We start from the raw sequence: 22,283 nt of genomic DNA, 5'->3' as shown, positions 1-22,283 counted from the left end.
GGAAATGGGAAAATGTTTAGAGAGGTAGGATTAATGTGTTGAGTGCCAGTTCCTATAACCAGCCATGTAACTAACCCCAATACATGCAAGGGCCAGCCTTCCTTGTTGATTGTCTGGTCTGTGCAGCTGTTTGTCTTCATAGTCAGCAGACCCACACAGCTATTGCAGCCAGGCTCTTCCAGTAACTCCAGCAGAAACTTGCAAAGATCAATCTTGAAAGTTTCCATTGTTGTTCCAGTGGCATAACTAACACTTGTTGGCAGACGCTTGATAGGTCTCGATGTTAACAGGTTGAAAGCATAGCTTATGGTGTATCAAAATTCCTTTGTTTTAAATATACATTTGGATTTTGTTATTTTTATAGATAACTCATAATTTATGGACATTTTTAAATAAAAGTCAAAAACTGAAAACACATGTATATTAATTATGCATTAACTCTATTCATCAAGTATTGTCACTTGTAAATATAATAATTTGACACAGTAAACATATACAATACTTTACACTACACTAAAAAATTTAATGAGCCATGAAGAGCACTTTGTTATATACAAATTTCATTATAAAACACAGCATTTCACCTCAGCCAAAAATATAGGAGGTATGAAGTGCATTTTTTGGGCAAAAGAAGTTTTAAACTAAGTAATATTTAACCAAACTGTTAAGAGCAAACAATACCATAAAAATTAGGCTCTGATTGTATATGAAAAGCTCTTTTTCCAAGGATACACAGTCATTCCTTGAGGCAAGATCATATTCAGTCAGGATAGAGTGAACATTTTCCACTGGTATGGTGGAAATATCTTCAAACTGTCCAGGCCAAGAAATATGTTGCCAGGCACTGGAGAATGTTAAATCCAGCATAGAATGACCTCTATAAGGAACATCCCAATAAGTTCAAACCCTATCCAATCACTACTTGACATAAGACACTGTCAGACACTCTTGCTAATTACTGGCTGACTGACCTGGTTGCCTCCTGCAACCACCACCAGGTGGCAACATCACACCAAAACAAGGCCTTCCAATATGAGCCTCCTAACATTCCATTCAGACGCCCAAAAGAAACATAAAACACAGGGGGATAGGTGACAGATCTTTTCATTTACACTTGGCTGCTTCCTAAAGGAAGGCTCAGGGCATACGCAATTGGGTAAAACTCATCTGTTCTGCAGTCGTGTCAGAAGCGACAAGGAAAGAAAGTATCCAGAGGTTGACAAGACGCACATTCCAGTGCCCCGAACCGACAAGAAGTGTAGATTACTTGGAAGAAAGCCCACACATAAGGTTTGCCTTCCAAAATGCCTCAGTTGTGATGTGAGTGCAAAACATCACTGAGCGATCACCTTCAAGATGCTGAGCTCCTGTGGGTTATGGGCCACAAGGATAAACCTGCAGTTACCTCAGCTTGACCACTCTACACAACAGCTGGAAGAAGTAATGGGAAACAATGTACAGTGAATAAGAAACAAAGCTACACACTGAAAATGTTAGAAGGTAAAAAGATAACAGTGCAAGTACAAACCTGGACAGAACACAAGGTAAACAAAAGCATGAACAAACTCAGCCTAAAACAAGAAAAGGGTCCCCTGAAGAATGCACTTGTTTCTTTATTTTGCCAAAAAATTCTGGATAAGATGAAAATGTATAAGAGCATTTCCATGACAGAATGAGATGCATCCAGGGCGACAAAGAACAGAGTTCAGTCTTGACTGTCAGTAGCAAGAACGGGCCAGTCAAAATAGTTTTAATAGTAAGAGCTTCAAAAGAAGGGGCAGGAAGAAAAAGGGTGGTAAACCTATCTAAAGTAAGTAAATCCAGCACCTTATTGAGAGACTAGGTCAGTTCAAAAATATAAATATATATAAAATAATTAATATATATATATATATATATATATATATATATATATATATATATATATATATATATATATATATATATATATATATATATATATATATATATATATGTATGTATGTATGTATGTATGTATGTTGTACCTAGTAGCCAGAATGTTGTACTCGGCCTACTATGCAAGGTCCAATTTGTCTAATAAGCAAAGTTTTCCTGAATTTATATATTTTTTCTAATTTTTTTCTTATGAAATGATAAATTTGTCCATTTCATTATGTACAAGTTAATTTGTTTAAATTTGAGTTAAAACTAACGAAGATATATGAGCGAACCTAACCAACCCTACCTAACCTAACACAACTAAGTCAATAAATTATGGTCTTAATATAATAATAATAATGCAAATAAACTAATTGGAAACAATTTATTGAAAATAAAGAAAATCACTCGGCCTATTAGGCAAATCGGGCCATAGTAGGCCGAGAAGTGCATTCTAGCTGTTAGGTATGACATATATATATATATACAGTATCATTAATTTTGTTGAAAACAACAGAAAGTTTTAGATTTGTGATTCTGGCACGAATCTTCTTGATATTCCTTATGTTTTTCTTCACTGAAGCAGGAAGATTAAAAATTAACTCTCCAAAGTTCATTTTTACTTTTTATTTGGGTCTGATGCCTAGTGATGCATTTTGTAAGGTCTCACCTCACATTCTCAAAGACAAATTCTGTTGTGGTAGCACCTGGTTATATCCTTTTATTTAAAATTATTATTTAACACAAGTGGTACATGCACAAGGGGACACAGGTGGAAGCCAAGTACCCAAATGAGCCACAGGGACATTAGAAATAACTTTTTCATTGTCAGAGTAGTTAGTAAATGGAATGCACTAGGAAGGAAGTGATGTGGAGGCTGACTCCATACACAGTTTCAAATGTAGATATGATAGAGCTCGAGAAGCTCAGGAATCTGTACACCAGTAGATTGACAGTGAGAGGCGTGAGCAAAGAGCCAAAGCTTAACTCCTGCAAGCACAACTAGGTGAGTTCACATGAAGAGCTTAACAAAAACCACTGCACTCCACAACGCTCAATGAAGAGGCATGAGTCGAGGAATCTTACTGTCGAGAAGGTGCTGCAACTGGGTGGACTAACCAGTAGTAAGTGTGCTGCTTGGCGGTCTCTCTGATGCCAAGTAAAATTTACAAGGGCTTTAGATTTATTGGGATGTGCTTTCTAGATATCATTCAATGCTGGATTGAGCATTCCCTGATGTCTCCCTAACATGGCATGGTATGAAATTTGAAAAGACTCTTGCTGCAGAATGTTGACTTTCCTGACTCAAAGTGATCCTGTTCATGGGACCAATTAGGTTTAGCCTCGGTGAGTGGTTGAATGGAACAGTTCAGAAAAAATAATTTAGTCACCGATTTATATTTCCATGGTGACAGGCCCGACTTTCCTCAGAAATTCAACCAGATACCGATATTAAATATATGCCTTAACTGAAAAAAACAAATTGGGTAGCTACCAATGAAGTACAGTATCCACAAAAATATTAGTTATTTTTATTTGTGTTTTTATATTACTTTATATGGTAGATTATCTGTGCCTCATATATTGTGAAGAACCTTCTGAAAAAAATATCAATTTCTGGTCATTTAGGTAATTCGTTACCATTTTCATGTATTTACCCGACACATTATACATGTACACTCAGCTGTATTTACCCAACACATTAAACATGTCTCATCTGTGATGGTTATCTTACTCATGAATAATAGATCAATAACTACTTCAAGCGCATCTGTGAGTGTTCCAAGTGGCTTCATCTGATTTTCCACTGTCAGAGTTAGGAAGTTTGTCAGGCCAGTCAAGGTTCTCTAGCCAAGGATGCTGTTCACACTGTCACCCAACACAAGGTACTACTAGGCACACCAAATGATGTATAGCTGATGGACCGAGTGATGCACACATTATCCATTATCCCACTTGCATGTCTTATTATTTATTTATTAAAAAAAGCAGTACAGCTAAATAAAATGGCATACTAAACTGTGAATATTACAGAACTTGAATAAAACGTCTACATGGCTGACGGCTGCCTGTCAACAGGATGACTGCTGTCAGTGTGTTTGGCACCATGTGTTACTGAGAGCACCCTAAAGTGTGCTGCACCCATCAAAACTGGGAAGAAAAGACTAAACAAGATAAAATCCTAAGCAAGCTAACCGGTTAAAATTATGTGACTAAGAAAAAAATACATGCATAAATGATATCTGCTGGTTGATAAGACCACTGGTCAATTTTTTTTGTTTTTTTTTTGCAAAATATTTTTTGTCTGCTGCGAGATACAATGGTGCTTGATTTGATATGAACTGAAGCACTACATTAGCATGGACTCTACTACAAATTCATAGTACCTTTGAACTCTAGTAGGGATCCTCAGATCTGATCATTCTTGCTAGGCATCCTTCTAGTAATGGCAACCCTGAAAATAGTACCTTGTTGATTTATATTTTTATTCCCCTTGAGAGTGATTATAAATAAAATAATAAACAAAGCAATACAAAAATACTATATAGAAATGACACTTGAGGCACAAGTCAACTGATTACAGATGAGACTGATCATCCCTGTGAGTTCTTGGTCTTACAGAGGTTTCTCAAATTGAAAAACATGGATTTTCTGCTACAGTAAACCTGAGCTACAACCATTTCAAGCTAGTATACAAGGAAAGCATCTCTTCCAAACCAAGATTCAACAAAATAATTTTGTAGATGGATGCATTCTCAAGGTGATGCCGGAGTTCAATGGGAACTCATTCAGTAAATTTAATTTAATATGAATTACAGTATATAAAAAAATGTATTCATAGATCTTTAATGTATTAAAAGGTGTGAGACCATTAAGTAAACCTGGTGCATGATGCTGCAGTAAGTAAACATTGAGCATAATGTTGTAACACGTAAACTTGAAGCACGAGTTGTAGCAGGTAAAATATGGATCATATTCTAAGCTGTAACACCTTAGAATATAATGATCTTGTAATATGTGCACCATCTTACCAATTTATAGATTTTTGGAGCTACAGCACACATTAATCTTTCTTAAATGTTTGTACATTTATATAAATATGAAATTTAAATGTAATTTTTATAAACAAAATATTTTTAGCAAATTTCACTCTATAATATTGATGAAACGCAAAACTGTGTGCAAATAGATCTCAAATTAAGGTCTTTAGAACGAAATTGTTTTCCCCAAAATATTTTTATATCGTCATATCCTGGGGTCAGCTGGAATATCACTTATAAAAATATACAAGGACATACAGTATAATAAAAATAAAAATTTACATTGCAGAGTAATATTTCACTCATTGGGTTTAAAGAACAAATTTACAAAAAGATAACAGGGAGACAATGCAGCATGAATAAATTTTGAAACCAACCCAACCAACAATTACCTAACCCACTGAATACCCTGTGGGGAGAAAAAAAAGTAGAACATAATGAAACTAACAAAACCTTATACAAAAATAATGAAACTGAAACATTGCAAAGCAGGCTTCAGCTGCAGTGTAGGTTGAATATTTATTGTCTATCAAATCAGTTACACCTAAAACAAATATTACTAGATGTGTTCTGATCGTAGATGATTAAGAGCGGTGTTCCCAGACTGGATTATTAACTGATACAGAACAAGTGGTGCAATGAATACAGTGTGCTGTAGTGAATTGTGCAATGAATACAGTGTGCTGTAGCGAATTGTGCAATGAGTACAGTCTGCTGTAGTGAATTAAAAGACATTGTGGCATGCACAAGGCATGGTCATCAAAACAGGGTGCCAAGTATGGGTTCAAACTTGTGTAATAAGCATAGATTGCTCTAAGAAAAGGGGTAGAAAGGCATGGTGATGTGGTGTTGTGGTTCTGTGGTAGTGATGTGGTATGGAGGTGCTGTGGTGATGATGTGGTACTGTGGTGGTGATGTGGTATGAAAGTGGTGAAATGGTATGAAGGTGCAGTGGTGATGTGGTATGGAGGTGATATGGTGATGTGGTATGGAGGTGATATGGTGATGATGTGATATGGAGTTGCTATGGTATGGTGGTGGTGATGTGGTACAGAGGTGCTGTGGTAGTGATGTTGCTGCACTATCCTAGCATAATGATGCTGTACCATCCCAGTATTATGATACTGCACCATCCCAACATTATGATGCTGCACCACCCCAGAATTATAACACTGCTCCAGCCCAGCATTATGTTGCATCATCCTAGCATTATGATGCCGTACCACCCCAATAGAAATATTCTTCACACTTGATCTATAAAATAAGATCAGTGGGCATTTAAAGTTCAAAAACAAATGTTAATAGCAAACCACAAAAACCCTAAAGGGATAGAAATAACTCATGACTAAACTGTTTTCAAGATTCTTGCAAATATCAGATGTATAATTATGATTTCCACAGCATCATGAATATAGTCTACAAATGGGGCGATGCAACACTGGGGGGTGACACAGTGACGTCAGAAACATCCCCCCCATCCTACTCCCAAGACTTTCTCACACTTAACATGTGTTTGGTTTTGAGTAGATTGAGGTTTTTATTGGCACTCTGTGAGTTTTGGCAGGTACTAGCATGTTTAGGGGGTTTTGGTCGGCTAGGTGGGATTTAGTAGTTAGTTGACTCGGGCTTTAATAAGATCGGTATACAGTATTTTGTATTAGTTTTATATAGGCATGGTTGGTTTCAAGAAGCTCTGGTGGGTTTTGGTGTTACGTCCCACCCTGGTGGTGGTGGCAGTAATAATACTGTAATAATAATCTGTAGTATTGATATCTTTTTGAAGATAATTTTATGAAGTACAATTTATAGTTTAGTTCACAGTAAATCAGTATGCTTTGCCAAAGGTTAATCCAGTAATATATCAAGTTATACAGTATACTCTATGTGTTCGGAAGATAAAGCCAAGCAAGGCAAAAAAAAAAGTTTTTTTTTTATTTTTTAGCACAGTAGTGACACTGGATCTTACGAATTATTTTTTAATGACATTTGAATCCACACCATGGGTGGTTCTTCTCATTGGTGGCTCCACATGGCTCGGTGGAGATGCCCATAAGCCCTATAATCACAGATCAGTAAGAACATATTTCACCATAGGAAATCAAGCACTCAAATAATGTACCATGAACAGTAATTACAGGCATGTGAGATCATTGGCAGAAGGATGTGCCCATACTCTTCCGCTTGTGATGATAAGTGAGGCGTTGATTGAGGCGGTCGTCACGGTTGTGATAATACTCGTTGAAATCAAGACGTGTGCTCAGCAAATGTAGGTTTTGGTCTTCGTGTTGTGTTAGCATAAGCAGGAAAGACTGAACCATGTCCTGAAAATAAACAGTATTAACTAAAAATCATTGGACTTTGCTTATTCAAATTACTAATTTATAAATATAGGAGATAAAATACATAATACAGTACTATGAAGTCTTGCTAAAAAGCAAGTATCGTCATTTACCCATTTCCCACTTTCATTGGAGAAGTATAGTAAAATAACACTAGACATTTAAAATGATACCTGTACATTCAATTTCATACTGAATAACCACACACCGGCAAATATTCTTCATCAGCATCCTATTACTTCATATTATAACTGAAAATTATAAGCACAAACTCATCTATGGAGAATAATTACCTAAGTTGCACATAAACTAGCTATACAAATTAATTAACCCTTTAACTGAGCCACCTCCAAATATGACACCCCCCCCCCCAGTGCGCAGGAAATAAATTCTCTGGATTTTTTTTTTTTTTTTTTTTTTTTGTCAAAACCCCTTCCCTCAGTATGGATATGTCAAATTTTTTTTCTAAATTATACTTACTTTGGCTGCTATGGGGTCCGTAAGTTGGCGCGTGACGTCATCATTCCCTGTTCGCCCGTGACGTATGCTCCCGGAGCGGGACGCACAAGTTGCCGCGAATATATTTTTGTTAATTTTTTGCGCACAATTCCAAATACATTTTATTTGTTTTTATGTGCTAATCCTATGTATAATGAACACGTACACTATAGTATGGCAGTAAAACATCCGTACTGTCCGAGGACACTGTTACATGCATGACACTTGTGTACACATATGTTGCACATATTTACCATGTATCATGATACTTTATGTATATATACAATCAATTTACAGACTATACACTGTCACACACTATATACATTCACCATCAACACACTCAGAACACTGCTAGTGTGAGCTGTCACACCCAGCCAGCCCTCCCTCACTCCTCCAACATTGTATTCGCCAACATTGCTCCTCCCATCATACAGTTATTCACACCAATGTTTCATGTTCATTTATGTATATTTACAACATATGTACACACTATACACTGTCACACACTATACACATTCACCATCAACACATTCAGAACACCGCGAGTGTGAGCAGCCACACTCAGCCAGCCCTCCCTCACGCCAACATCTTACTCGCCAACATTGCTCCTCCCCACCATACTGTTATTGTTTTTATTACACTATTTACACATGTTATATATACCTATCTACATGTTTTATTTACCAAAACTATGCAAGTAAGCCGGTATTGTGTCCAAACAGTACAGTGGCTACCATACACTGCATGAGAAATCACACAGCAGACGACGCTACGATTACGACGTCACCTCCCTCACCAAAATAGCTCCACTCAACATACTCCTGTTGCTGTTATTACACTATACACACACACACACTGTATATACCCATGTACATGTGTGTTCCCCATAGCGAACCACGAAGCTATCTTGCCCCTTACCCGGGGCAAGATGGAAAGCTCTAGACCCCCGACGTACACCAAGAGCAAAGACAACATCAATCAATAAAGTCCTCAAACGTGGAGTGATTACTGAAGGCCCCAGGGAAGATAACCCCTGACACACAAAGGCAGTACTCACAGAGCATTTAGGGGAAGGTCTCCCAAGGCACATGCTGCTCCTGAACACTAAGACACCTGGCTACCAGGTGTAGATAGGTATATATAACATGTGTAAATAGTGTAATAAAAACAATAACAGTATGGAGCATGGAGCCGGTCGGCCGAGCGGACAGCACGCTGGACTTGTGATCCTGTGGTCCCGGGGTCGATCCCGGGCGCCGGCGAGAAACAATGGGCAGAGTTTCTTTCGCCCTATGCCCCTGTTACCTAGCAGTAAAATAGGTACCTGGGTGTTAGTCAGCTGTCACGGGCTGCTTCCTGGGGGTGGAGGCCTGGTTGAGGACCGGGCCGCGGGGACACTAAAGCCCTGAATTCGTCTCAAGATAACCTCAAGATAACCACACCACACATAGCTGGAACAGCTACACAGGGCAAAAATCTAGAACAGGAACTTGAGGCCAGAGGTGACTGAACTGAACACCAGCACATCAGTGTTAGAACTGGTGTGGTGGGCTCTTCCTTCCCCCTACTGGGGATGAGGGAGGGGGGTTGGCATTAATGAGCAGAAGTGCTAGTCGCATACCTGGAGAGGGTTTTGTGAGATCACTGGTTCTATTCTGCATTTCCTTCCGTATCATTCGTTTCAGTATGTTGTTATTCTACTGTGCAAATTTGGTACCTGGCCTTCAAGTATCTTCCATGTATATATTATTTGATACCTCTCTCATCTTCTTTTCAAAGAGTACATTTTAAGAGCTTTGAGCATGAAGGGTTGCTTGTTTAGTTTCTTTCTAGGGGGAGTTATTTTAATCTTTTAAGATGTAGATTGCACAGGTTAACCAGACAGTGGTCTGTTCTGATTCACCTACCTTATTGGGTCCTTTCCCAGTCAATGGCAATTATGACATACTTTAAATGTAAAGTGCTCATAGGCCATTGCTCCCTATGCCTCTCTGAGGGGAACAGGTTCTGGCTTGTGGTCCCCGGTAGGCATAAGGACTCCTGTGACTGATGACCCTAAACTAATACAGCATATCTAAACTAATACAGTATATCACATAACAGTTGACAGCTTCAGGCAGCTGACGGGGCTCCCTACAGAAAACACGTCTCTCCTCAATAAGCTTCGTCTCCGCAATCAAGTCCCCCCTAAACTACTTGCAACTGTAAAAGTCTTAGGAGGAGATCCCCATAAGGAGGGAACAGAAAAACCACAAGAACTAAACTCTGGAAGAAATAAAGCTAAAGTGGCCAGAATGTAAGAAACTCTGAAGGTAATCAGCATACAATCATGTTAAATGTCTTAAGCAAAGCCCCCCATGCACAGGACTAAGCCTATAACGATGGATGGCTACTTAGCTGAAGCAAGGATAGAGGAAAGGCCCATTGTCAAGTCTGACCAGTAATGGCTAGAGCTAAAGTTCAGGAAAACTACTGTGGGGGATGATCTGAAGCAAACATATCCACATGACATTGAGATGCTCATCTGTAGATAACATGTAGATAACCCTCGGCCTCTTACACGTGGGGTCCACAGTTCGGGGTCTCCTAGAGCCCAGGTGACTGGAACTATTTGCTTATAGTCTTAAAAAATAAACATTTAGTATGGATGAAGAGCAGTTTTTTATGCTCCATATTATTACATATAATAATAATGAAAAATCCACTAGGGCTGTGAGGTGGCAGGAACTTGCGACACAGGCATTGCCAGCCGCATATGCTACCACTGTACCACTGATTACTTGTAATCCACAGTGGTGTAGTATGTGGCTGGCAATGCCTAGGTCGCAGGTTTGTGCCACCTCACAGTCCAAGTGGATTTTCTCATTGATATACATCACTTTAGTGTGATTTCTGTGTGTATCTTAAGTTACGTAAGGTGTGGGACCACTTTGCCCCTCCACTCCGAGTGCTTGTGGGTCATACATAAAAACTTAGTCTGGCTTCAGTAGGGGCCTCCAGACTTCCTGTGATTTTAGAAGAAATCTGGTTGTATGACTTTTACAAGTCAGCGGTGGTACAGTGGTAGGGTGTGCAGCTGGTAATGCCTTCTTGAGGTTATCTTGAGATGATTTCGGGGCTTTTAGTGTCCCCGCGGCCCGGTCCTCGACCAGGCCTCCACCCCCAGGAAGCAGCCCGTGACAGCTGACTAACACCCAGGTACCTATTTTACTGCTAGGTAACAGGGGCATAGGGTGAAAGAAACTCTGCCCATTGTTTCTCGCCAGCGCCTGGGATCGAACCCAGGACCACAGGATCACAAGTCCAGCATGCTGTCCGCTCGGCCGACCGGCTCCTCCCGCTCTTGGTCGCAGGTTCGCACCACCTTACGGCCCTAGTGGATTTTCTCATTGATATATATCATGTTAGTGTAATTTCTGTGTGTAAATAATAATAATAATAATAATAATAATAATAATAATAATAATGATAAAAAGAGGTAAGATACCATACCCGATATGTTTGTGTGTTGATTCTTAGATCTGATTTTAATTTTGGAACAACTTTTGATATAAACTCCTTTCTTCTCTTCTTTTCAATTTCTTGATGTTCTACTGATGTTCCAAAATCACCTGCATCTGTTCTTGCCTGAAAATATATAATATTTTAGGAACTCCATAAAGATTCAGTGAGTACATTACAAATTTATGTGACGCTCGCCCGGCGCTTCAAGAGCGCTTTAGCCTGGGTTCGTATCCTTGCCAGGGAGGATTGACTGGGTGCTATTCCTTAACTGTAGCCTCTGTTCATCTAGCAGTGAATTAGTACCTGGTTGTTAAACAATTTGGTGGGTCACATTCCGGGAAAAAGAGGACTAAACGCTATAACGAAACTTTATTACACACAGAAATCACAATAGCGTGATGCATCAAATGAACAAATCCACAAGGGCCATGACGAGGATTGGAGTCTGCGTCCGGAAGCATCTTTTGACCATGTCATAACTCAGTCGATTAAGGCAGCGTTTGGGATGCTCCCGAACGCAGGTTCGAATCCTCGTCACGGCCCTTGTGGATTTGTTCATTTAAACCAAAACACTATGCATACTAGTGACTTTACAGGAATGTAAGAACTCTGATATATATAAAACCAGCATTGAATGTAATGATATGCAATTTTCTGGGTGAGACCCAGAGGCTCCCAGGAGTTAGCCAGGCTGATATGAATGTATTAGACCTTGGCATCAGTCAATGCACATGGAGTTCTAGGCCTACCGTGGACCACGAGCCAGAACCTGGCCCTCTTAAAGAGGCATAAGGAGCAATGGCCTATAGAAACCCCCCCCCCCCCCCATGTGATTCGAAGCATTCTATGTCTGCCATCGACCGGGGTCTGGCACCCACAGAGGTAAGCTCCCCCCAAAAAAATTACCCTAGTCTGGTTAAAATATTGCTACTGAAAGCCGAACAAGTGGACAGAACTCCCCAAATGAAAATTAGCAAATGAGCATGAGGTCACCATGTCACCATCTGCGCAAACCTCTCTCCAAAGGAGGGGGAACGGAGAGCCCCAGATCCACCAAGCCGGCTATCCACAACCCAATTCTGAGGCTGGATTTCAAAACGTGCGAAAAAACCATTATCAAATGTAATGAAATGCCATTTTCTGGGTGAGCCCCGGAGGCTTCCTGGAGTTTATCGAGATAATGTATATTATATTAGACCGTATACTATATTAATAAAATGTATATTATATTATATTAGAGAGGCGGAAGGGACGTTCCCAAAGAAATCAGAACAGCTGATGAAGCCACACCCGACCCAGTAGGTAGACCAACATGGCAAAGTTCAGGCTCCCGCACAAACCTTCGAGCAACCACCGCATGAACCAGAAGCCCCACAGGAACAGACGAAGGCGGGAACACAGGCGAAGCAGAGCCACTGGAGGAAGAGACAAGGAAGGAGTCCAAGCATCCCACAAGCCATGACTGAACCTGAGAGGTAACCAGATAGGATTTCCGCTAGTTCACCAGGAACCCGAACCCAGCAAGCTGGGAAAGAACCAAATTCCTGGCAAGCAAACACACGAACTGGCTGGGAGCCCAAACCAGCCAGTCATCGAGGTACACCAGAACCCGAACACCTAACAGATGCAGGCGGGCCACCACGACCTGAGTAAGGCGTGTGAAAATGCGAGGCGCCATATTCAAGCGGAATGGAAAACAATGAAAGTGGTAACCTTGACATCCCACAACAAAATCGAGCCAGTCCCCTGAACCTCGGATGAAATGAGACGTGCCAATACGCGTCCTTGAGGTCCAGGGACACCATCCAAGCAGCTGGCTCCAATAGAAGACGGACCTGGGACAGTAGTCATCTGAAAGGAGGGGCGAGAAACCCATGGGTTCAGATGGAACAAGTCCAGAATGAACCCGAGGTCCGCGCAGTCCCGTTATGGGATTGGAAACAGTCGGGAAACCCACCGGAGACAAGGTCATTTCGACCACACCCAAGAGAACCCACTCCGAGAAGACTCGACAGAGCGCAGGAGAAGAGGCCTGCCCTGCCAGCCCCGAACCCCCCCCCCCCCAAATGAGGAGCCACACAATGCCACCACAGGCTGCACGAAATGACCCGAAAGGCCCACAAATCGTGGGACCAGTTGCAAGCAAACAGAGCGAGCCTCCCCCATCACCCCCATCAATGGGACGAACCGCGAAAGGGCTGACTTACCTAACGAAAAGCTAAGCAGCACATAGGGCGATCCCTGCACTGACCAGAGAAAGACGGAATCAAAGGATGTGCCTGCCTCGAATCTGGCACCACTGGCCTACCACAACGGTAAGAATTCCAAGCCCTGGTACGACCCTTCCAGGAAGGCCCCCTACGAGCCCCCCAGAGGACCAGCAAGTCCGACATAGGATGGCAACTAGCCGAAGCTGCCTGCAGATACTGCATAACTGCAGAATCTGCAAACAGCAACGGACAAAAAGACAAAGACAACCTAAGAGGCAGGGCCCAAGCAGATTCCAAGGAAGAAGCGAGCACCGCCTGCCGATATACAAGTCAAGAAAGAAAAAACAGCAAAACCGCATCCCGCAGGAGCGGCGTGAACAGCTTCAACAATGCAGATGACGTATGCACTGCCGAGGGCAATGCACCAGACCCAGAGGCAGCCCCAAGCTACTCCACATCCATCTCAAGCCAATCCGAGGACAGCTCGAGTAGGGACAATAAACACAGGGCCGAAGCCAGCCGGCCACGTGAACACAAATCCTCCGTGACCAAGGTAGCCGAAAGGGAAGGAACCTGCACATAAAGCTGCATCACACCAACATCCCGCGGAAGGGCAGGGGCAAACAAACATGCATTGAGATGCTCAAATTCACCCCCTTGGAAAACCTGCAACGTCGTCTAAGCTTCCCTCCACTCAAGCGTGTGGGACCAACAGAACGTATGCCAAGCCTCCAACAAGAAGAGCAGCCAATTTGCTAGCCAGGACAACTCCAGCACTTCATAACAAACCTAGTACAGACACGAAGATCCATACATGAAGGAATGCGGATCCACCATGAAAGCATAATCAGGGTCGTGCAAGAGATAAGTCGCAAGGGCTTCCCGTACCACATGTGATGGGACGCGAGAAGTCAAAAACCTCCAGGATCACGGAACCAAACCCGGGAGGGGTAGACGCCAAACCCAATTCGTACAAGGAGGGAGCAAAAGAGAACCCCCTCTCCTTGTAACACCAAGTCCCACTCCGAGGATATAAAAACCCAGGCAGGGTCCAATGGGGCCCAAGGCCCCCCAAGTCAACCCCTCCCTCGCTTCGGAAGCCGCACCCTGAGGACCCAGGGCTGAGCCATCCTCCAACACCCCCTCCCCTGCCTATAAAGAAAAGCAAGAACAAAGGGGACCCACTGGTCAGACCCAGAAGCTCCAGCTAAAGGACCAGGCTTGAATGCCTTCGCCGCCACTCCGGAAGGGAACTTCCCCCGAGACCGCCAGTCTCAACACCAACTATTCCCTGCCCAGACTCCGAAACCCTCAGACATTTCAGAGCCAGAAGCAAGGGGGAGGGGGGGAACGGATGAACCAAAGGGGCGGACGGAACCAAAGTCGAAGCGACTCCCACTCCCAAGTTCGGGTCCCTATAACCAAAACGGGGCAGTCTCAGGGCATCCAGGGAAGCAACGAACCTACTGCGTTGCAGCAACCTAAATCGAGCATGCAACGCCTCTGCTGCCTGCACCCTCATATCATGTTCAGTAGCTTGGGTGAACTGGAGCACATAAAAAGAACAAACGTTGCATGATTCCGGGTCAAAAGAATCACCAACCCGGCAGGCAGCATGGCGGAGGCACAACCGGTGATTGTTACCCCGAGACAGGGAACAGAGCAACCATCAACCTTGTACGATGTGAGAGGGGACTCAAGGGTCACATCCATTGGACCGTGGAGCCTCTGCCGGGTTTCCAGGGCCCTTAGCCTCGGTATCATGCTAAGGGAAGACCAGGCAGAGTACTGCGAACCGGCGCCCAAAACTACCGAGCAAACTTCTAAAAGCTGAGCCCTCGGGACATGTTCACTTATGGGGGCCTAGCAGGAGATACCACCAAACACAGAGATGTATGTGTGAAGACTCCCAAATGTAGAAAGGGGGCAACCAACGAAAGGCAGACCCCCCACCAGGCAGGAAAACAAAAACAAAAGAAAAACCCTGCGTAGAGGACAACGTACCCAACCGGAACAGAGCTGGCTGCTATAGCAGCACCCCGCTCCCCTACCAGTGACGAAAACGACCTCCTAACCAGAGCCGAACAAGGGCAACAAAAATCCCAGCTGACTCCAAGGGTGGCCATGTACCGAGCAGTAAAAGACACAGCAGAGGTAGGCCCCAAGGTGACTTGTGGAAGGTGGCCCCCAAGGCCGAAGGGCAGTACTTATAGGGCACCTAGGGAAGGAAACCCTAAGTACATGCAGCCCGAGTACAGTAGAATATTACTCCTGGCTCACACAACACCTGTAGCCACCCCACAAGGCACAGTAACTGAAATAAAAACAGGAGCCAGAGTCTCATGACCTAACAGCATCACATCAGCCAACAACTGACGGTTGGATCGCGGTGTGAGGGTCTGGGGCTTCCCCTTTCCGCCTTCAGGGCAGGTGGGGGAGGAGGGGGAGGGGGGTTGCACAGACAGCGGCGCGGCAACGTGATCACACCTTGCTCGTTTCTGTCCACTCGTTCGGCTTTCGGTAGCAATATTTTCACCGGAATAGGTGGTTTTGGGACGCCTATCTTTCTGGGTGCCTGACACGGTCGATGGAAGACAGAATGCCCACAACCACATGGGGGTTTCTATAGGCCATTGCTCCTCTTGCCTCATCTGAGGGGGGGGGGGGGAGGGCCAGGTTCTGGCTCGTGGTCCCCGGTAGGCAGGAACTCCATGCATTTTGACTGATGCCAGAAAGCTATTAGATACATATCAGCCTGGATAGCTCCAGGGAGACAACAGGGCTTCCCCCCAATAACCCTTACAAAAAAGGTTCCCGAACACACCAGGGAAGAGAACCCTAACACGCAAGAGCAGTACTCACAGGGCGCCTGGGGAATGATACCCCTAAGCGCATGCAGCCTCGGTACTGTACTCTTGAGTACACCTGGCCACCATACAAAACACTGCAGAGTTTGCCAAGAAGGCAAACGAACTGGAGTGCTAGGTAGCTGGGGAGGGGAGGGGAGGGGGAGGGCTCCCCTCGCGGGAGCGCGGACAAGCGACATGGTGGTAGAGTGTGACGTTTGCTTGTTTCCTTGGGATTGGAGGGAGTTCTGCCTCTCATTTCGGCTTTTAGTTGTAATTTTCATACCATGTGGGGTTTGTTTTGTTATGCTTACCTTTCTGGGTGCCTAACGCCAGTCGATGGCAGATAAGTAAAACCCCCAACCACAGGGTTTTTTTCCAGGGCCATTGCTCCCAGCACCTCTCTGAGGGGGGCCAGGTTATAGCTTATGGTACTCAGTACTCAGCCTAACTTCATAGACTATTGCCCTGGTCTAATGTATCACATATTAGCCTGATAGCTCCAGGGAGCTGTAGGGGTCCACACAGAAAAGAAAGGGTGGAATAGGAAGGCCCATTAGACTGTCATTCATCTATAAAATTACTGTAATATAAATACACTTGTAACCACAATTACATCATCATTTATTTGTTCAATATGACCAAACCCTTTCAATAATCTGTCCTCAATCTCACAATTTACTTTTTTGTACTTGACCTCTTTTCATAACATATTTATTCCTTACTCTATCTATTCTTCTTACACTACAAATATATTGAAGCTGACCATATCTGTAGTTCAACCTATAATTTTCATGGTCATGCCACAGCCGTATCTAGCATCCACTCACAAGGGCTGCTCCTTCACAAGGACTTCTAGCTGCATCTGTACTGTTTCTCTTCTTTATAAGGGCTTCATTGTAGGAAACAAACAACATTCTTTGTTTTATACTAATACAGTGGTACTTCGGGTTACGAACTTCCCTGTTTACGAACTTTTTGGGTTACGAGCCCGATTTGTTCAGAAAATTTGAATCGGGATACGAGTTTGTTGATACGCGTACGGCCGACGTAGCGCATGGTGGCACGGCGACCACTCCTCAGTTTACCAGTGCCTCGTGCCCACTGACTCTTCACAAGAATTTACAGTTTTTTTCAGATTTTTGGCCATTTGAGCATAAAAGTTGTTATTATGTATCTCGCCATGGGTCCCATCCCACGAAAGCCAGTGGTAAGGTTCAAGGCAAGAAATCACGTTTGAGAATGACCATAGAGGAAAAACAAGAGATCGTTCGTAAGCATGAAAATGGTACTGTACTCGTGTTGTTGAACTAGCTAGGCAGTACAACAAATCTTCAGGGGAAGGAAGAGGAGGCAGTAGAGAATGTCCCTTCCTCATTAATTAAGAAAATGTGTGCAGTATGGGAAGGATTGCAAAGTTTTCCTGAAAGAATCACGCAGATAAAACTGTAGTAGGACGTTGCATTGATCTTTTTAATGACAATGTGATGCCTGACTACAGACAAGTGATGCTAAGAAGGGAAAAACAATTTTCAATGGAACGTTCCCTTGTGAGAAAAGTGAGAAATCAAGCATTGAGCACAACCAGGACCTAGTGGCATGCAGGCAAAATGTGCCAGAGTGCACTCCAGAGAAATCTTCACTACCTGATGTTATAATGGAAGGGGACTCCCCTTCCAAACAGTAACACCTCTACTCCTTCTCCCTCCTCACCATCTTCCATACGCCAACAGGAGTCATCAGCAAGGGTAATAACTTGAACATACTTTTGCAGTGAAGATTTGGGTGAATTAGGTATAAAATTTACTTTGAAGTGAAGTTTTTGGGAAGTCAGGAACGGATTAATTCATTTCCCATTATTTCTTATGGGGAAATTTGATTTGTTTATGAATTTTCGGGTTACGAACCGTCTCCAGGAACAGATTAAATTCTTAAACCGAGGTACCCCTGTATGTGTTTTAAGTTTCTCACATTTTTGTGAGGAGACACTGCTAAAATGTGGTATTGTAGTTGGGGGAAAGCCTTTCAACTAACTCACCTTAACTTCAGCAAGAGCATTTTTGCGTGCATTAACTTCAGTTGATACAGCTACTGACAATCTCTCTTGGAGGCCCCTGAGATTCTGGATTATATTGTAGAATGTTCTTAGATGGGTTCTTACTTGCTGTTGAAAAAAAAATTACTTAATAAGTTTCTATTTAAAACAAAATTATTTACATTTTTTTTTTAAATGTTTAATGTTCATTAGTAAACAGTTTATATAATTAGAACTGAGCTGCCTGAAAACACATGTGGAGATGAGGATATGGGGCCATTACTGGGTTGGCTCTCTTCAGTAACTTCCTGAGCTTATGGTACCTGGATTGTACCCAGATAGGGTTCCTGGAGTTCGTCTGCTCCATAAGCCCAGCCTGGGGCCAGCTTGACTTGTGAGAGTTTGGTCCACCAGGCTGTTGCTTGGAGCAGACCGCAAGCCCACATATCCACCACCGCCCAGTTGGTCCGGCACTTCTTGAGAAAAAAATTACTGTATTTACTGGAGTATAAGACACACAATTTAAATTTTAAAATGAATAAAACCAGCGTTGAATGTAATGAAACGCCATTTTCTGGGTGAGACCCGGAGGCTCCCCGGAGCTTTACCGGCTGATATGCTAATGTCAGACTTTGGCATCAGTCATGTGTATGGAGTTCTAGGGCCTACCGGGGACCACGAGCCAGAACCTGGCCCCCTCAGAGAGGCAAGGGGAGCAATGGCCTATAGAAACCCCCGTGTGGTTGGAAGCATTCTATGTCTGCCATCGACCGGGTCAAGCATCCAGAAAGGTAAGCATTCCAAAACAAACCCCTATTCTGGTGAAAATTGCTACCTAAGCCGAACTAGTGAATAGAACTCTTCAACAGAAAACACGGAAACTAGTATGACGTCATACGTCACCGCGCCGCTGTCTGCGCAGCTCCCCCCTCCCCGGGAGGGGGAAGGGGGAGCCCCAGACCTCCCACGCCGGCTATCCACCCATCAGTTCTGAGGCTGGATGTCAAAACACGCGAAAAACGCCGACCGGAGGGAGGGAGGGTTGCCGGGGAGCCTCCGGGTCTCACCCAGAAAATGGCGTTTCATTACATTCAACGCTGGTTTTCTGGGGGGAGCCCCGTCGGCTCCCCGGAGCTAACTACCCACAGAGGAAGGTCAAAGGGACAAAACCGGGAGGCGGACACCACGCACCCCCCAAGGAGGCGAGACAACCGGCAGCAAACGCCAACCCAAGGCGCCACAGCCCCGAAAATCCCGGGAACAACACGAGAACCACGAGCAGCAAGGCCCCTGCACGAACACCAAAAATCCATGCCCGAAAGACTGCAAGGCCACGTCGCCCAGACGGCAGCGAGAGCAGCGAAGCCACGAACGCCACAGGCATGAGGGAAGAACACAGGCAGCTTAGCCACAAGAACACGGCTGACCACCCGGGACACCATCACCCGCGAACCGGGAAGAACAGAACCGGATCAACGCAAAACGCGCTCCGGACCCAAAAGCCGTGGCACGCAAACAACAGCAGAGGGCCGCCACTGAACACAAAAACGACACACCCCCGGCCCGACCAACAAAGCACAAACAAACCCTGGACCCCTCCAGAATGCAGCAGCCCCACCCCGCGCCAGAAAAGATGGAGACTGCTGCCATCAAACAACCAAAACGCTAAAACCGAAGGAGCAAGAAAACACAGCGAACCGACCCCCAGAGGCAAAGGCCCAAAGGAAAGAGCCGACGAAAAAACACACCGGAACCGAAGGGGCACTACCAACCGAGGAGAAGACAGAGCACGCTGACCAGAGACCAGGATGGTGCAAGCGGCGCACGAACAGGCCGGAGGTGAAATGACGCACAAGACAGCTGACTAACGGTGCAGAAGCAACACCAAGACCGAAAGCAAGCTGAAGCGGCTCCGCCTGCGCCGCACGAAAAGAGGCGACAGTATGTGGCAAGACGACGGCCCCCAACCCCCACTAGAAAACCAAGCCGAGAGTAAACCAAGCCAACAAGAAGGACCCACCGAAGAAGGGACAGGAAAAGGAAGGACCGCCAAAATACCCCATACTGCCGCCAAGAAGCACGCAGGTGGGACACCTACCACGAAGCCACCCGACCACCAACCGGAGGCGAGACCACGAGGCAGAACATAAGCAGCCCCGACAAGGCCCCCCCGAGCCCAGGAAAAAGGCGGAGCCGCGAGAAGATCTCGGGCGCGACCACCGAAACCCAGGCGGCACAAGGAGATGGAACGTCTGCCGAACAGAAAAACTCCGAAGCATGCAAGCCCGCCAGGAGTTCAGAAACGACGGGTCCGACGCGAGACATCGCAAGAACCCCCCCCAAAAAAAATAAAACAACAACAACAACCGGCAGGGCAAGCTAGGAAAACCAAAGAAGGCGGAAGGGTCGCCGCCAGAACAGGACCCGAACCAAGGGGCCCGAACAACTGCAACAGACCGAAACAAAGAAGCACATCACAGGACACAGGCTGACCAACGCCTAAGAACACACGCAGAACATTCCTGCTGCAGAAGAGGCAGGAAGAAAGAGCAGAAGCACAAAAAACAAAAAAACCAGGAGAACAACCAGGGGTGGACAATCAGGCAGGGACAAAAACCCCACGCAATCCCCAGGCACAAAACGGCAGCAAAGCGCCACTCCACAACCGGACACAGGAACAAGGACACGCCACCGTGAAACACGGTACCAATGCTCACGTGCAGCAGCAGCAGCAACAGGCACCACTGCAACATGCAACATGTAAATAGCAACTCCCCTCTGCAAAGGCAGAGAACGGAGCAGGCAGACCCCAGACAGGGCCAACGGAGACACGACAAAACCCTGCAGGCCCAGAAACCTGCACCAGGCGACCGACGGCGGAGAAACCCCGCTCGATACCTGCTGGATGAGGTACTGGGAGCTCTTTTACACCTCAAGCCCGGCCCAAGGTCAGGCCAGACCGGCCAGAGGATGGCCCACCAGGCAGCTGCTAGGAGCAGTCCACCGGCCCACATACCCCCACAACCAGGACGGGCCGGAACTGCCATACGAAAACAGGCCAGTGCGCCCTGGAAGTCCACGGACGAACCAGCAAGAAGGCTTATGCTCGCAAGTAGGTCGTGTAACAAGCACAGACCACTGATGGTAATACAGTGTTCCCCAAAAGTGCCAATAGCACCACTGCACTCCACTGGTACTATCCCGCAAGTTCTACCAGATAGGCGGGACCCAAGAGCCAGAGCTCAAATCCTGCAAGCACAGCCAGGAGCCTCACAGGTGAGTACAGAACCAACCCTACAACCCCCACAACCTCACAACATTAAAAAAGGAGGGTCCCCTGAACGACTGTAGCATGGGTTGGACATGCACAGGAGGGGGACAGGAAGGGGTGATAAAGGGACAGTCACTGGTGTGCGAACGGTCTCAGTCGTACAAAATTATACCTAAATAAAGACAGGTATATGAACACCGCCGCATCCAGCGCCCGGCCAAAAGACGCCAGACCGCAGAAACTCACCTGGCGAATGGTGGCTCGAACTTGACACGACTCAACCGTGCCCAGAAGAACTTGGGAGCACCGCCAGGTGAAGACGCCAGAGCCGGACCCGCAGGAGAACAGGGAGAGGCGAAGGAGGCGGTCCACACCCATGACACAGAAAACCGCGGTGTCCTCCCCACAACTGGGAACCAGGACACCCTGGCGCAAAGGGGCACATACCGCAGCCAGGGAGAAGAACGAGAGGCGAAGCACTGTAGCAAAAAAGGGCGCAAAACCCCAGCACTGAACCATCGCCCAGACCAAAACAAACTCCACGGCGCATGCGCATAACACGCTGGCCGAACCGCACACCCTCCCTGCGGGAAGGCGCCAGCCAGGACTATTGCACGAGAAAAAGAGCCAAAAGAGGAAG

General features: G+C 45.1%; 1 protein-coding gene across 1 annotated transcript in view; it reads right to left on the bottom strand.

The window, feature by feature from the left end:
- Nucleotides 1-407: 407 nt before the first annotated feature.
- LOC123769557 (gamma-tubulin complex component 3 homolog) overlaps nucleotides 408-22,283 on the bottom strand; it is a 70,565-nt gene continuing 48,689 nt past the window's right edge. Inside the window, exons 15-17 of the mRNA XM_045760793.2 lie at nucleotides 18,376-18,501; nucleotides 11,270-11,404; nucleotides 408-7,261 (exon numbers count right to left, since the gene is read on the bottom strand). Coding sequence (XP_045616749.2) covers nucleotides 7,088-7,261; nucleotides 11,270-11,404; nucleotides 18,376-18,501 — 435 coding nt within the window. The 3' untranslated portion in view covers nucleotides 408-7,087. The remainder of the gene's footprint in view (nucleotides 7,262-11,269; nucleotides 11,405-18,375; nucleotides 18,502-22,283) is intronic.

This window comes from Procambarus clarkii, chromosome 63, assembly GCF_040958095.1.
Source record: "Procambarus clarkii isolate CNS0578487 chromosome 63, FALCON_Pclarkii_2.0, whole genome shotgun sequence".
NCBI lineage: Eukaryota > Metazoa > Arthropoda > Malacostraca > Decapoda > Cambaridae > Procambarus > Procambarus clarkii.
The sequence above is the reverse complement of the archived record's forward strand: the minus strand, read 5'-3'. Positions and strand labels throughout refer to the sequence as shown.